The following is a 14,819-nucleotide window of genomic DNA, read 5'->3' on the forward strand; positions in this document are numbered from 1 at the left end:
GGCTGGCGGCGGCGCGTGCCCGCTGGAGCCGCTCCGCCGAGCGCGCCGTGCGCAGGCGCGGCCCTGCTGCCCCCGGAAGTGCTCGCGCCGCTGGGTGACACGTCGCAGGGGTCGCGGCGGCGGGTGTGGGGCCGGGCCCGGAGGGGCTGAGGTGGGTTCGGGTCGTCGGGTAATGACTTCCCTCTGCTTGTCCTTCCCGGGCCGCCTTCCCCGGGGGAAAACCGGGCCTGGGGGCCTCGGGCGCTGGGGTGGCGAACGGCGCGTCTGGGGTCGGCCTGAGCGCGGGTGGCGGGGGCCGCTGTGGGGCTGAGCGGCGGGGGCCGCTGTGGGGCTGAGCGGCGGGGGCCGCTGTGGGGCTGAGCGGCGGGGGCCGCTGTGGGGCTGAGCGGCGGGGGCCGCTGTGGGGCTGAGCGGCGGGGGCCGCTGTGGGGCTGAGCGGCGGGGGCCGCTGTGGGGCTGAGCGGCGGGGGCCGCTGTGGGGGCCGCTGTGGGGCTGAGCGGCGGGGGCGGCAAGGAAGCTCCCAGCACGGCCTCTGTGCCGTCGGGGGCTTACGGCAGCCTCGAGGGGGGCTCCCCGAGCCGGACAGGGCCGCCTGGCCTCTCGGGAGCGCTGCCGTTCCGGGTGGGTGCGGAGACCCCAGCAATCCTGGCTGTTCTCTTCCAGATAGCTTGCCATGTCTGGGTTTGACAGCTTCAACACAGACTTCTTCCAGACGAGCTACAGCATTGATGACCAGACACAGTCCTACGATTACAGCGGAAGACCGTACAGCAAGTAACTCCTGCATGTCTTTTGAGCTTGTGTAATGTGTAAAGCCCTTCAGTCACGCTGCTTTAGCCGCCAGGCCTGAGCTAAGAGACTTAAGGGGTTGTCTGTTTATGCAGAAAAGGATCGGCATTTCAGCCAGCTGCTGTTGCTTGTAGTTGGAAGCTTTATGAAGGATATAACTTATCCTATAAATGGAGATATAAAGCACTTTTATGTTGAATACTCTGCCTTCTACATTTAAAGCAAAGATTAGAAAAATGAAAGAAAGGTTATATGAGTAATTTAATTATCTGAGTAATCTTCACATCTTTGGGAAAAGCAATACTGCTGTTCTGTAAGTCCATCTCCAGTCACTCAGGGAGTGAAAATTGGTTACGGTGTCACATAAATGAGCTGACGGTGTCACGTAAATGAGCTGGCAGTGTTAGTGGTGATCCCTAGGCTCTAGCGGGGAAGCGTGGTGACGTCTTTAGGTCAGGGGAGCTCTTGGGAGTCCTTTGTAAATCTCCAGTCTCAGGCTGAGGGTTTTGGACGGTTTTGTGACCTGTGGGATCCCTGCGATAGATGGAGTGGGTCGATGCCTGTTTGCACCCTGGAAAGGATGACAGGGCTGTGATGAGGCTGAACTCTGCTAACACAAGGAAAGAAAGGAGAAGGAGTTCTGGGCTTTCTTTCTTTATATTAGTATTTTTAAACTATTTTGAAGATGTTTGCCAAAATTTCTGTAGTCAGGCTTGGAAATGGTTAGTGGCAAGAATAGCTTATGAGTTTGTTTAGGAACAGAGGAAAACTTTCATGAGGCTTTTTTTTAACATATAAAGTCTATAAGGAAAGTATTCCAAAGACAGTATAAATTGATTGTTTAGTAAATAATTGAGAATATGTGAAATAGAAACTGAAGAATGGCCCATTTTTTTTCCCCTGCATCGTGTCCTGTAGGTAGATGTTGTAATGTGTTCAGTTCCTTCTCATGTGTCACAATGCTATCTGATGCACGTGGTGCCTGAAAGTGAAGGGGGAAACAAGCTCATTTTTTAAATATGGAGGGGTACAAAAGAGATAGTATGCTCAACTTCGTTGTCTCATAGTGAGTTTGCAAATAAGCATTCTAAGTAGCAAATTAATGCTGTCACCAAATGAGATGGCAGTAGTAATTAATGGACAATATTGGAATAAGTTTTGAGGTGTAAAATTTTCCTGCTGTTTTACAGGTCTACAGCCAGTAGTAGTAATTCAGTCAGTGGATAACGGTCGTTTCTGAAGGCCTCTGACTTAAAAAGCAATACTAGCGTATGTAGCAAGAATTATCTTGTTTAACTTAACAGTATTGTTTATAAGGGTTTGAATTGACAAACGTGGCTCTATGCCTAAAAGGCTTTGATCCAAGTAGGGGGATCATCTAATGTGACTTTTTAAAAAAGAAGAAAGGGTTATTTGCTGCAACTTATTTACTGAAAACAAGCTTTGCTTTTGCACAGAGGTGTTTAAAATAAAATTCTCTATCTGTCTGTAATGCGATGTCATTCTTTGTAGGCAGTATGGAGGCTATGAATACTCTCAACAAAGTGGATTTGTCCCTCCAGACATGATGCAGCAGCAGCCTTACACAGGGCAGATTTATCAGCCGACACAGACGTATGCTCCAACTTCAGCACAGTCTTTTTATGGAAGTAATTTTGAGGATGAGCCTCCTCTATTAGAAGGTATAACTTATGCTTTATGGCCAAAATCCAAAACTCTTCCCAATTTGGGGATAAGTTGCATAGCAGGGTTTGTATTCCCTGCCTCTGAAAGTGCACAGTTGATTTGAAATTCTCATTAATTTTTTTAACTTAACTGTATTTAGCTATATGAAATGCATGTTCTGGTGTGAACTTCTGCGGTTTTAAATTTGTGCTCTGTTACTTCACATCAGCTGTTCTGTGGAAGACCTAATTAAATGCATAATGCGACTTCATACAGGGCCTATGGCAAAACACTTTCTATTGTTGTAAACAATACTTATACTTGCCCACTTTTTGTGAAATAAGTTGATGCAGTTAGTTTCATTTGGTTCTTCGGTTAGAATTGAAATGTTTCATTGCTAAAGAAGAATGCTAAACACTGCAGAAATTCCTCTGTAGAATACAGCCTGTGCAGGATGCCAGAGCAGATACGTAGCTAGTGTCTGGATTGATGGTTTCAGCTTCCAGCTTATAGCTGTCATTGTTCAGTATCAAACAACTAAAGAAACCCTTACTGTTACTGGTTAGAGAGAGGTATTCATGATACCTTCCACCCTGTTGTGCATTTTTTGTTTTCTTCAAAAAACTATTTTGTTTACACAGCTGCATCCCAGGGCCTGAGGTGGGCAAATAGTAACTGCATTTGTAACTAGGTTTTCATGCACGACTGTGCTCAAACTGTACAGATTGACTTGAAATCATATCTACGTGGAGGGAGCTGTGAAACTCCTTGTCATGAGACACTGAGTGTTAAAAGGGGTGGGCGGTTTATTTAGTGGGCTCAACGGGTGGTTTATGGAAGAGAAATCCACTGAGGGTAATTTAGTAGAGGAACTACTTTGAATTAGAAATCCTTGAGCCATCAGTCACTGGAGACTTGAACAATCTGCATGTTCTGCACTTACAGTCTTTCGTACGTATCTGCTTTTGGCCACTTACAGGGACAGGGTACTGGGCTAAGTGAACTTCTGGGCTGTCCCAGAACACCGCCCTTACGCTCTTACCTGGTCCTTCAGAAACCACCTTGTCACTTCCAAGCATTTGAGACCTGGAATGTGTGGAGGCAGCACGCTCAGCAGGTTGAGGAAAGATGGAGTGACTCCATTCTCTGGTCCCTGTAGAATGGTATCTGGAGGAGGTTTAGAAGTGGAGAGGCAGGGAAAACTAAAGTGTGAAGCAAATGGGGGCAACAGGAAGGGGAAAAAATGAAATAAATACGCATAATTCTTTTCATGTACTTTGTAGAATTGGGGATCAATTTTGACCACATTTGGCAGAAGACACTAACGGTGCTACACCCATTAAAAGTGGCAGATGGCAGCATCATGAATGAGACTGATTTGGCTGGACCAATGGTCTTCTGTCTAGCTTTTGGAGCCACGTTATTACTGGTAAGATATTGACTGCAAAAATATTACTGTTTGTGCATTAATATTCTTGGAAATACTGGGGAAAAAATCTATACTTCTTGGAAGTGACTTCTTGGCATAGAGGCCAAACAAGCCCATCCTGACCAAGAATTTGTAGCTATATGGAAGAGGAGCTGGGGCTTCACACACAGGGGATTGAAATTAATGAGTTTGCTATCACTTTACATCAGTGCAGTTTGAATCCAAATCTTTGTACTTGTTTTTTGCCTGGCAATTATTTCAACGTCATTCATATTTCTTTTCCTACTTTGCTTTTGAAGAATATGGCTCCCTTTTGTCACAGGAATGGGTGTGACCCATGTTCTCAGATTTTTACCTGTTTGGGACATTTTATAGATTGAGATGTTTTACTTTCAGAACCAAAACTTGTCTTTTTGCAGTGTCTCTGTTATCTTCTGTCTTACCAGGAATCAGAACAATGGACACATTAAATACTTGAATATTTATTTCAATTCTTCATTTAGGAGGTTTTTTTGGTTTTTAACTCTTAGTGTGTTTAATATTTGAGTCTATTTCTCTGTTTTGTTTTGTTGTATTTCTTTGCTCCATACTGTTTATTCATTGTTCTTTACTGATCTTTAAGAGGCAATGAAACTCCAAATTCATGTGTAAAAAGTGATTTCATAAGTACTGATACATTAGGCATGACTTTCAGTATCAAGAGTCAGTCTGGTAAAACACTTCTGAAGTAAACCTGCTTTCAAATTGTTTATACTACTTAATAGGTTAGCAGCTGTTGAAGCCTGGTGGTTTTTTTTAGTTGAGTTTAATTGAAATAAGATTGTGTTTTAATGATTCAAAAGTGTCAATTATGAAATGACAGAGCAGCAGCAAACGGTATTCCTTGTCATTGAAAGCTTCAATATCTTTAATCAGTTTTTTGCTCTAAATGCCTTCAGGCACTGCATTTAATTTTTGCCTAAAATTTCCCATTGCCACGAGACTTAGAACACAGTATTTTGGTACCAAGGGCACTTTAAGCCTACTTTTAATAAGTAACCTTTATTTATGGAAACTAGGCCGGTAGAATTAATGAACATGTTTATAATAGATACATTTGAATGTTCTTTTGATAAGAAATTATCACTTTCTCCTGTGTGCTTTTTTTATGTTTTAAAATGCATTGAGTGTAGTGAGAAAACACAAGCGTAACCTAGCAAGAAGATTAAAGCAGATATGATTGCTTTCTATAGCGTTTGAGGAAGCAGAGAGCTGGATTATAAATCATCTTCATTTGGAAGTTAGTAGTGGGAGACAGACCTGAAAGCTGTACACCGTCAGAGCTTCGGTCACTGCGGTCCTGTGTTACTGCAGGGGTGGACGCCATGCGTGGTGTGTGTTTTGATAGGTGTTACAAGGGAAGCATCGATCTCCTCGTTGGAAAAACAAATGATGACATAGGATACATGTGTTTTGAAATAATGCACGTATACTTTCCGCATACTTGTTAGTAAGCAAAGTTCTGATTTGACTTTTAAAAATCTACGTGAGCTAATTCTGCTGCTTGTATATGGTGCTTTTCAGAAACGGCTGAAGCTGAGCCATGATTTTTTGTAATTTACATTGCTATAACTGTGTGGAGTCTATCGCAAATTAAAGGACTTCAGCTCTGGATTAGTCAAGAAGTTCCTGAATTACAATTTTTTGGTCTTTATACACTAGTTCTGTGAAGATTATTACTGCAAGCGATCAACTGATGCTAGAAGTTAGTTGATTAAACCCTAAAGAATTCGCAGGCATTTGCAGCCCAGATCGAAGAATAACAATTAGATCAAAATCTGTTTATTGAGATACATAAAGTTAACATAAATGTCCCTGTTGAGTGCCTACAATATACAGCTCTCCTGGAATTCAGGTTGTGGGAAGATACTGCCTGTGGAATGTGAGTATAGGAATTGGGGGTAGGGGACAATGGGGAAAGTGAAGACACTCCGTGAACGTTCTTTCCACGTCCTGTTGTTTGTGGAAGGCGTTACTTGTTCTGGTAACTAACAGGCATTGCTCTGCTTGACTTTCAGGCTGGTAAAATTCAGTTTGGTTACGTGTATGGAATAAGTGCAATCGGATGTTTAGGGATGTTTTGTCTCCTGAACTTAATGAGCATGACGGGCGTCTCGTTTGGCTGCGTTGCCAGTGTCCTTGGATACTGTCTTCTTCCAATGATCCTACTTTCCACTTTTGCAATTGTATTTTCGTTGCAGTAAGTACATAAACTTTATAATTTGGTAATACATTCCTCTCCCATGAGATGGTGAAGGAAATCATTAAAAGGAATTTTCATATTCAGTGATGAAGCTGCATATAATTTGAATATGACAGGAATTTGTAGTAAGGATAAAAACATAAATATCAGTGGTCTTCAGGTATTGACTGGATGAAAGACAGGTGAATACTGGTTTTATCTACGTCAATTAACAGCTTTTAAATACATAGACTCAAATAACAATATCAAGCTTGTTTTCAGTTGGCTTTGAATCTGACAAATCTCAGTACCTATAAAGTGTAAAAGTAATTATAATTTAAGATACAAATTCGAATTTGACAAACAGAAGAAAATCAGTGTGATTCCTCATAGCTATATGATGTCAGGAACTGAAAAGAAAGAACTTGCGACAGTTACTTCACTCACTGGTTTTCCATTTCATGTGCACAAAGTTAACTTTGGGATTTTTTTTTTATGCTGTCAGAATTGAATAATATAATTCTGAAGTCTTTACTGGAGCTATTTCATTTAATGTCAAATATAAAAGTTCATCTTAGAATCTGTAAAAGGTGTTAGAAGAAGTCCAGTTACGACTCCTATAAGCATATATACACAAGTCTTAAATGAATTCTCTTTATTTCTGTCTTTACAGGGGAATGATGGGGATTATTCTCACGGCTGGAATCATTGGCTGGTGCAGCTTTTCTGCTTCCAAAATCTTTATTTCTGCCTTAGCAATGGAAGGACAACAACTTCTAGTAGCATACCCCTGTGCGTTACTGTACGGAGTCTTTGCTCTCATTTCTGTGTTTTGAATAGACTGTCCAAACTGTTGGACTCCAGTGGGCCAAAATGAAAACATCAACTTGGAACGTTTAGTTGGACCAGAAACAGCTGCAAACAACTCTATAGTGTTGCTGTCATGAAACTTAGACCTGTTTTGAATCATCTGGAACAATGAAAACAAATGTCTCGTGTTCACTTTTTTAGGACTTTGAATACTGTTTTCAATTGACCTGAGGTGTCTATAGCTTTAATAAGTGTTCATGCTTATCAAGTTAATGTCATTTCTTTCCCATTCCTATATCTTTAGAAAAGTAAATTTTGGTTGTTTATTTGAGAGTTGTGTTTTTTGTTTAGTTTTTGTTTGGTTTTGTTTGTTGTTTTTTTTTCTTTTTTATGGGAGTGAGGGAGGGAGTAGGTTTGCAGTTATAAATTGATAGATTTTTATCCGAAAAAGTCAACAGAACTGCAGATGCCGTAGAATTGGGGTACTCCGAATAAATCGGCAATAATAAGGAACCTGTTTCCTGTCCCCTCTTAACCAAAAGCAAAATGCACAAATGAACACAAGCAATTAGGGTATTTTCTATATTTTAACAAATATACTCTTAAGCTCTTTGGTCTCATTCATTTGTTCATTTGATGTGGTAGTAATTCAGGATTTAAGATACTTAAATTATGAATTAGAAAACAGATGCTTAAAAATTAAAGGGATCTGTAATTCTGTCACACTTGAAATACGAATACATTTGGATGTCTAAGTAGCTCTGTGTTAACTTGGATTTCTGAAGATGACTTCAACTAGAGTTTCTTTTCCTAATGGTGCACATACGAGTAGATGAAGAGTAATCTCTTTTGCAGTACTTCCAAGAAAAACACCATTTTGAAAATGTTATGCTTGTCAGTATTGTAGTTACTGTAAAATAATTTAAGGCATATTGATTAAATTTTCCTTAAATTTTGAAAAAGTTGTTTGATTTTTTAATGGAATTCAGTTGCTAAAATAGAAACTTGAATAATGAAGCAAAATCGTATTTAAAGCTATTCAGTTGGGGGATTTGATGTTTGCTTCAGTCACAAGTGCTTAATCTTACATGAGAAGTATAGTTTGTGATGTTAGTCACAAGAAGTCTTACAAGTGTGAGAAGTGGGAGAGCAAAACTGGCTGTTCTTCACAGAAGCACTTGCTAGTTCTTAAAGTAAGATAGAAAAGGATACAGACATTTTAATTCATCTGGGGGGGTGGGGGGGAGGTTACTTATGTAGATAGTAATTCTCTGCCCCCACCTTGGAAATGAAAAAGCTGTAGCAAAGCGCTATATTGTAACTCCCATTTCTTCAGCAATGTAATCCAAGGGATTTAATGTAGTTGAGTGTCCCACAGGTGTTAGTCTGATGGTCGTGTGCGTGGAATGATCTATTTGTAGACTGCAGGAGCTGAATCTCTGCTCAGCCGTGGTATGTTCCCACCTTCTGCTGAGACTCGGGGTGCGAGTGCATCTTCAGAGGAAAGCTTTCGCCTTGGCGATATGGGAATTAAATAGTTTCAAAGGCTCAGCACACGTTTTTGTATGCTCTTCCCTTAGTCTTGCACATTCTCCTAAAAATATCTTCCTAGTGCCACTAGAAGTTACTGACAAGGTCCTTCTTTCTTGGCCAGAGCCAGCTTTTGCTTCTGTCACTGGGCGTTGGGCGATGTGTCATGTGAGTGTAAAACCGTAAAGAACCAAACACTGCTGCACAAAACCGTTCTGACTTGCGTTGTGTACTGTAACTGGCTTTAACAATGAATTTTAAAACTCAGACTTCAGTTTCTTTCCAGAAGCAAATTCAAGAGCCCAGATAATTTTCTACTTTGCTATGTTATTACAAATTATCATGCTAAATAAAAGTGGTGAGTTGATTTTATTTAGCAAAATGTTATACTCTGTAGCTCTGATTTCTTTGGATTACTAGACCACATCTGCCCTGGCGCACAAAGTTCTTACTCTTTTTAATGAAGAACATTACCTGCTGATGGAGCACGATGTCCTCTATTTGTGCAAATGAATTACAGTGATTACCTTTACTAATGAGGCCTAATTAAATACAGAATTGTTCTAGTAAGTATAAAAGCTCCCATACTTGCTTGAGCACATCAGGTTCTAATACTCAAATATTGTATTTTTGTGAAGCGGGCTAATTAAGCTTACCTTGCCTATATGAATGTGGTTCATTTCTTAAAGCTTGGGCTGGTTCTGCGGCCAGCTTCAGGGGTGATCGCTTCTCTGTTAAACTGCTGTCAATAACCTCTTCTCTCGCCACAGCATGAGCAGACTAAGTGCACAGGAAAAACATTGAAATCAGCTTGTCCCGGTATGGCACTGGCGATACAGCTGCTGAGCTTGGAAAGACCATATGAAAAGGTATTTATTTTGAGATATATGTTCACAAAGTCCTTGCTCTGGCAGTAGAGGATATTACACCTTCCACTCAAGCAGTGAGGTTTGAGTTTTGGCAGCGTTTTGTGATCTTCAGCTCACATTGTGGAGAATTTAGCAGTGAATTTCTGACTGGTCTCTTGGGGGCAGGAGAGAAGCAGATGGGAGTAGAAGGTCAAACGCTTTAATTCACAGAGGACTTTATAAAAACACAATGTTATGTCTAGACTGGTCGTCTTAAATGTCCCAAATTTCTGGTACTTTAATTAATGTGATTCCATTGACTCTGTTTATTGCCTTTCCAAAATCAATCCCATTGATTTTCTGTAACGATGTTTTGTCCTAGATCTTGCTTCAATTTTAGTTACGTTTCAGACCATTTAATCTTGCCATAGCATAGCATGACAAGACTGTATGCTGTAATTCTCTATTCCCACATTTGCCTTTCATATTTAGTAGGGCTTTTTTCTTTTGACTCTCTAAATGTGAACTGTCCCCCACAGTCTGTTAACATCAGTATTCTCATCTAGTTTTCAGATTAAATACTGACATTACTTGCTTCCGCCCTGCATCGTCTCTTGAAGTTTTAGTGTTCCTCAGCTTAAAACATTCAAATATGAATGCTGATGTTGCTATTTTAAAGCCACTTTTGTTACCACACCCAATCTTCAAATTACTTCCTATTCCACAAAAGTTAAAAGTCATTGTTCCCACTTTGTCCATTTCTTGTCCCGGTTTGTCAGTGTTTTGACAGTGACTTTGTTTTTCAGGTCACTTATTTTGCTGCGAGGCAGCTGCCCACTGCAGTTCAGTTTGTTTCTGTAGGCACCACTTCTGTAAGTATCAACAAATTACAGGGCATGTCCTTTACTAAAAAGCATGTTTTTTCTGTGCTCTTACACCTTTCATCTGTGCGCCGGTGTTGGCGTCTGTTCTTGAGGGGCTGGGACGTGTTCAGTGGTGGATGGGTACCTTGGGAAGCCACAGAGAGCAGGGGCTGGTTTGGGATTTTGTGTGGAGCCGGATGTTCCTGCATCCACGCGGCTGGAGAGGAGCATCCCAGATGTGATGGGCAGCACCGACAGCTCCTGCTGGGCGCTGCCTTCTCTCCAGAATTCCCTTATCTCCATGGAGTTGGGCGCTCCAGATGGGGTTATGGTACAGGCTGTTCGTTTGGGTCTGTAATGAGAAGCCGGAATAGCCTTAGGCTTTTCTCCAGGTGTCAGCACCAGGACGTTTGCGCTGGATAGTCCATGCACAGAGGAACTGGGACTCTTGCTCCTCAAGGGACCAGTGGCTGCAGCGGGGCACAGGCTTCGTGGTGAGAAGGCTGGGCTGGGTCCCAGCCCGAGAGAGCTCGGTGGGAGGGAGTCACTCGCTAACACACTAACGCTGCTTTAGTTCCTATCAATACCATTGTTTCAAAGTTTGTTAATGTTTTTTGGAGCCACGTTAGCCAAAAGAACAGCCAGTGCTTTGGGGTATGGCATCACTGACGTTACACCGCAGAAGCAGGCTTTGCGAGAGAGAGAGATCACCTTTTCGCTGTGCCTGTGGCTTCTCTGCGCAACCTCTCCTTCTGTCCTCACCAAGACACTCTGGAGCGTCTGCCGTTAATGTTACACACTGCATCATTAGCAAAAAATGAAGGAATGGAGTAACTGGGGCTTGCTGTTTCCTGCTTCTCCACTGGGTGGGCCTGCACCGCGTCCCATGTCTACAACACCCGCGATGGACGCCACGCATCCATGGGACCGCGATGCTGCGGGCGCAGCTCAGCACCAGGGAGCCTGTCCCTCCTCCTCCTCCTGCTCCCCCTGCTTGTCTCCCACAGCATCAACAGCAATCACCTCTCCGGTGCTCAAACCGCTCCTGCCGTCGGGCTGGGTCTGTTCCTGCGGTGGGGAAGGGATTCGTTTCAGTCACGGCCTGTCAAATTAGCGGGCAGGCTGGGTGCGCTGGGAGCTCCTGCCTATGGGAAACCTTTGCTACATCTCATTCTTTGTAGCATTTCTGTAAGATTTCTGATCAGCTGGTTTGTTTCCCCCCCCCCCTTACCAGGAAGCCTCCTTGTTTTCTGTATGCAGTCCAAAAGCACATAAAATTATTTTTCTCTGGGTAATTCACTGTCTTTCCAACTGCTGGGTGATACAGACAGGCAAGCTCTTCCCTGGTGTGGATCACGCAGTGTTGTTGCACTGTGCCTTTTGTCCGTGCGAGCTGACATGTCCTTCCTTTGCTATACCTTTTAATTAAATAGCATCCCTCTCAGAACTGAAAGAACTTATTTACACAATCTATGGGATTAGAAGAGTTTCCAAAGTACTTCTTGTTGTTCAGGAGTTGCAAGCCCTAATACCTCAAGACTTATTTAGATTATTTATTGTGGTCATCCTGGAGCGTCCAGGGGGATGGGGACGTTCTGCTGTGCTGTTCCGTAGCTGAGGAATGGAGTAAGGAGATGTATTTAATTTGTGTAAGTCCTGCTGCATTTGACCATCTTTATGCCAGCAAAACATAACGGGGTATTTCTCCAGGGGGGAATTCTCAGTCCGCCTCTCTGGGACACAGTTGGAAAGTGGGAGGAGGTTTTGTAATTGGAAAGTCTGTGGATTGTGTTTGCCAGCTTTGTGCTTTCCTAATGGAAGCCAGCAGGCCGTGGGCCAGACAGGAGTCCATGCTTTGGGAAGGATTGCAAGCATGGTGCTCCTAAGGGCATTTTTCTTTTCTCCTATTATTTCTTTGCTTTGTTGCAGGAAGTACTGACCTTAGAAAGGCACGGATTCTCTGGTCCTTATCAGGAGTGGTGAAGTGAGAGACTGTCTAAAATTAGACACCAGTCCTGGAATAGGCCCCCCTCAGAAATTGTGCTGTAATTAGGTGTCTTTGGGAAGGAGGGCGTTGCTCTGTTTCTTTACACACTAAGCTCCACCACATCATTCTTGGAATTGCAGTGCTCTTACCATATGTATTTGTATTCGTTTTTTTCCCAACATTCTTGCTTTTCTGCTGCTAGCATAGGAAAATCTAATCTTCTTGGATACCTGCCTTACCTACTCATCTGTCAGACCTACTCGCTTTTCAGTCACGGAATTTGCATCCGCTTTTGTGCAAGACCTGAAGCCAAAAGTAGGGAGCGTTCTCCGCTTCCCTTGGGAAGAACGACCCCGATTCCTGTGAGCCCGTCTGTGTCTTCTGCGCGGGCACTGCAGTGACGTGAGGTTACCATCAGGCTTTGAACAGACCCTGCCAGAGGCAGCCTTTACCTACCGGCATGTTCCCAAGTCTGGAGAATAACGGTTTAACTGCTAAAGAGGAGCCGGGAAAATTCCCTCTCTCCCGACTGCCCGTTCCCCCGCACAACGCCTTGGGCTGCTCCCGCGGCGCAGGGGGTGTTTTCCCTTTTGGGAGCGGGTGGTTTGCATGTCGTGTACGACAGGAGGACCCTCCGAGACCTGCCCAGGGTTCCCTGCGGCACAGCTGGTCGCGGGTGAGCCTGTCAGCGGAGGGCACTAGAGCTGCGCCGTGCAATGGTCCCGCTGCGCGCTGGTCCCGCAACTTTTTGGCAGAGCCTTTCCAGGCCCATTGGCAGCAAGCGCCAGCGAAGGCTTATCTCCAGCAGTTTTTATGAATCCAAACTCGAGGCCAGTTGGGCCTCAGGGTAAAATCCAGACGTTCTTACTTGGGGCGTGATTTATCCCACTCCGATGGGTGCCAGCTTCTCAGTTCTTTTTCAGGCAAAAGTCCCACTTAGCTCAACAGGAGACTTAGCTGAATCAACAAGATGAATATTTGGCCAATAACCATGTCAGGCAAATCTGGACAAATATCCTCATTTACAAATAAACCTGACATGCTGGGACACGTGGCTAGCACCTCTACTCCAGTCAACGTCTGACCCGAGTGATGCTTCTCAAGCCTGCGCTCGGACCCACTGCATCCACAGGGAAAAGAATTTCCGTATCGATAGATCGATGCCAGCTCCTTACCTCAGAAATGTACAGAGTCTGAAAAGTATGTTCATAGAGGACTTTTGTTTTAGGACAGGATACAATCTGCAGAAATGAAAGTCCATCTGAAAAACTTATTGTATTAACCTGTTCGTGTTCAGTTACCCAAGAAAGCTGAAGCTCATATGTATTGTCCTCCTATCATCAAGACAAACACTACAGACTCACGACAGGTTATGGGGGATTTTAATGAGTTCAGTGCCTTTTTCTTTATTTATTTAATCTTCACTTTATTAATACGAGGCAATCTTCTGGTCATTCTAGCGGCTAGTTTAAATGTTAATTTTCAATAGGAAAAGATAATCTAGCATCTTGGCAAGGCTGTGCTGGTAGCGTGGCTGCTTTATTGAATCACAGATGGAAACATTTAAATTCAGGATGATTTTCTCATTCCAGTGTTTTGTCCGAATTAAAAATTGCTGGTTCAGACAAGGTTAGGAGATCTAAAGAAGGCAGTGTCTGCACTTATCTAGTGCCAACAGCAGATGTCATATTACTTGCCACTCTGCTTTCTTGCAGATTCATTTAGCCAAATTCTGCCAAATACCCGTTTGGTTTATTTTAAAAGCCCTGAGCCTGCAAGGTACAGAATTACCTTTAATCATTTTATATGGGATTTGGGAAATTTTAACATTCCCCTTGAGGATACAAAGAGTGTTTTTATCTGTTGGAATAGTCTGTTCCAGGAAAGTCGAATGGCGTTCTCTGTGCAGCAGATACACTGTAAAACCACGGACCTCTGGCTGGCTCGTCACCATCTCATCACACTCAGCGGAAGATCAGTCTGGTGGCCACACTCAGGGAATCGGATGGAGATTTTCTGAAGTGAGGCCCCAAAACTGATCTCTCAAAATCATATGGACGCTCCGTCTCATCCTCCTCCTGTGAGCACTTGGTTTGGTTCCCCAGGGGAAGCCCCTTCCTCCGGGTCCCCCGTCATGGGGCTGGGCTGGGCACATGCAGCCAAGGGTGCAGCCCCGCTCCCTCACCGTGGGAGAGCAGCTGGGACCCAGCACGTGGGGCTGAAGGCAGAACCCTCTGATGGCACACCAGCCTTCTAACGCCGCCCGCTGGATTAACACCCATGTTTTGTTCCCTCGGCCACCTCCGAGGGTGCCCCTCCAGAGCCCTCCATGAAGCTGCCTCTTCCCACGTCCTCCTCTGCTCTGGGCTGCAGCAGGTCGGTCTGGATGGCAGCCGGAGAAGTCCATCACCTGCTGTAAAAGCAAGATTAACTCAATTCTGACAGATAGGTCTGACCTGTCCTTTAGAACCCCAGCTGGAGGGAAATGACACAATCTCCCTTGAATACCTTGTCAGTGCTTTGCTAACTTTATGATTAGAAAATGGTCCATGATGTCAGGCCTATTTCTTCCTATTTCTTCCTCCCTTTAATGCACTTTATTATTGCTATTCTATCCACAATAGACATGAAAGACAGCTTATTCTCTTCCTTTTGGCAGCAGCCTCTTACATAATG

The 14,819-nt window shown here is 43.6% G+C and overlaps 1 protein-coding gene across 2 annotated transcripts; it reads left to right on the forward strand.

The window, feature by feature from the left end:
• The first annotated feature begins 23 nt into the window (after positions 1 to 23).
• On the forward strand, positions 24 to 7,867 carry YIPF5 (Yip1 domain family member 5). Of its 2 annotated transcripts, none has more exons than XM_063349293.1 (6): positions 24 to 151; positions 665 to 775; positions 2,303 to 2,472; positions 3,739 to 3,884; positions 5,942 to 6,123; positions 6,779 to 7,867. In XM_063349293.1, exons 2-6 carry the CDS (start codon positions 675 to 677, stop codon positions 6,939 to 6,941), a joined length of 762 nt encoding a protein of 253 aa, XP_063205363.1. In that variant the 5' UTR covers positions 24 to 151; positions 665 to 674; the 3' UTR covers positions 6,942 to 7,867. The 2 variants fall into 2 exon arrangements, with proteins under 2 accessions (XP_063205363.1, XP_063205364.1); XM_063349294.1 differs by having other exon boundaries at positions 78 to 151; positions 669 to 775.
• Positions 7,868 to 14,819: the final 6,952 nt, after the last annotated feature.

The sequence above is a fragment of the Chroicocephalus ridibundus genome, chromosome 11 (assembly GCF_963924245.1).
Source record: "Chroicocephalus ridibundus chromosome 11, bChrRid1.1, whole genome shotgun sequence".
In the NCBI taxonomy this organism is placed as follows: Eukaryota; Metazoa; Chordata; class Aves; order Charadriiformes; family Laridae; genus Chroicocephalus; species Chroicocephalus ridibundus.

Coding starts and splice junctions, on each gene's coding strand:
- YIPF5 (XM_063349293.1), top strand. CDS start 675: ATGTCTGGGTTTGACAGCTTCAACACAGACTTCTTCCAGACGAGCTAC. Junction 776..2,302: donor AGCGGAAGACCGTACAGCAA/GTAACTCCTGCA, acceptor CATTCTTTGTAG/GCAGTATGGAGGCTATGAAT. Junction 6,124..6,778: donor GCAATTGTATTTTCGTTGCA/GTAAGTACATAA, acceptor CTGTCTTTACAG/GGGAATGATGGGGATTATTC.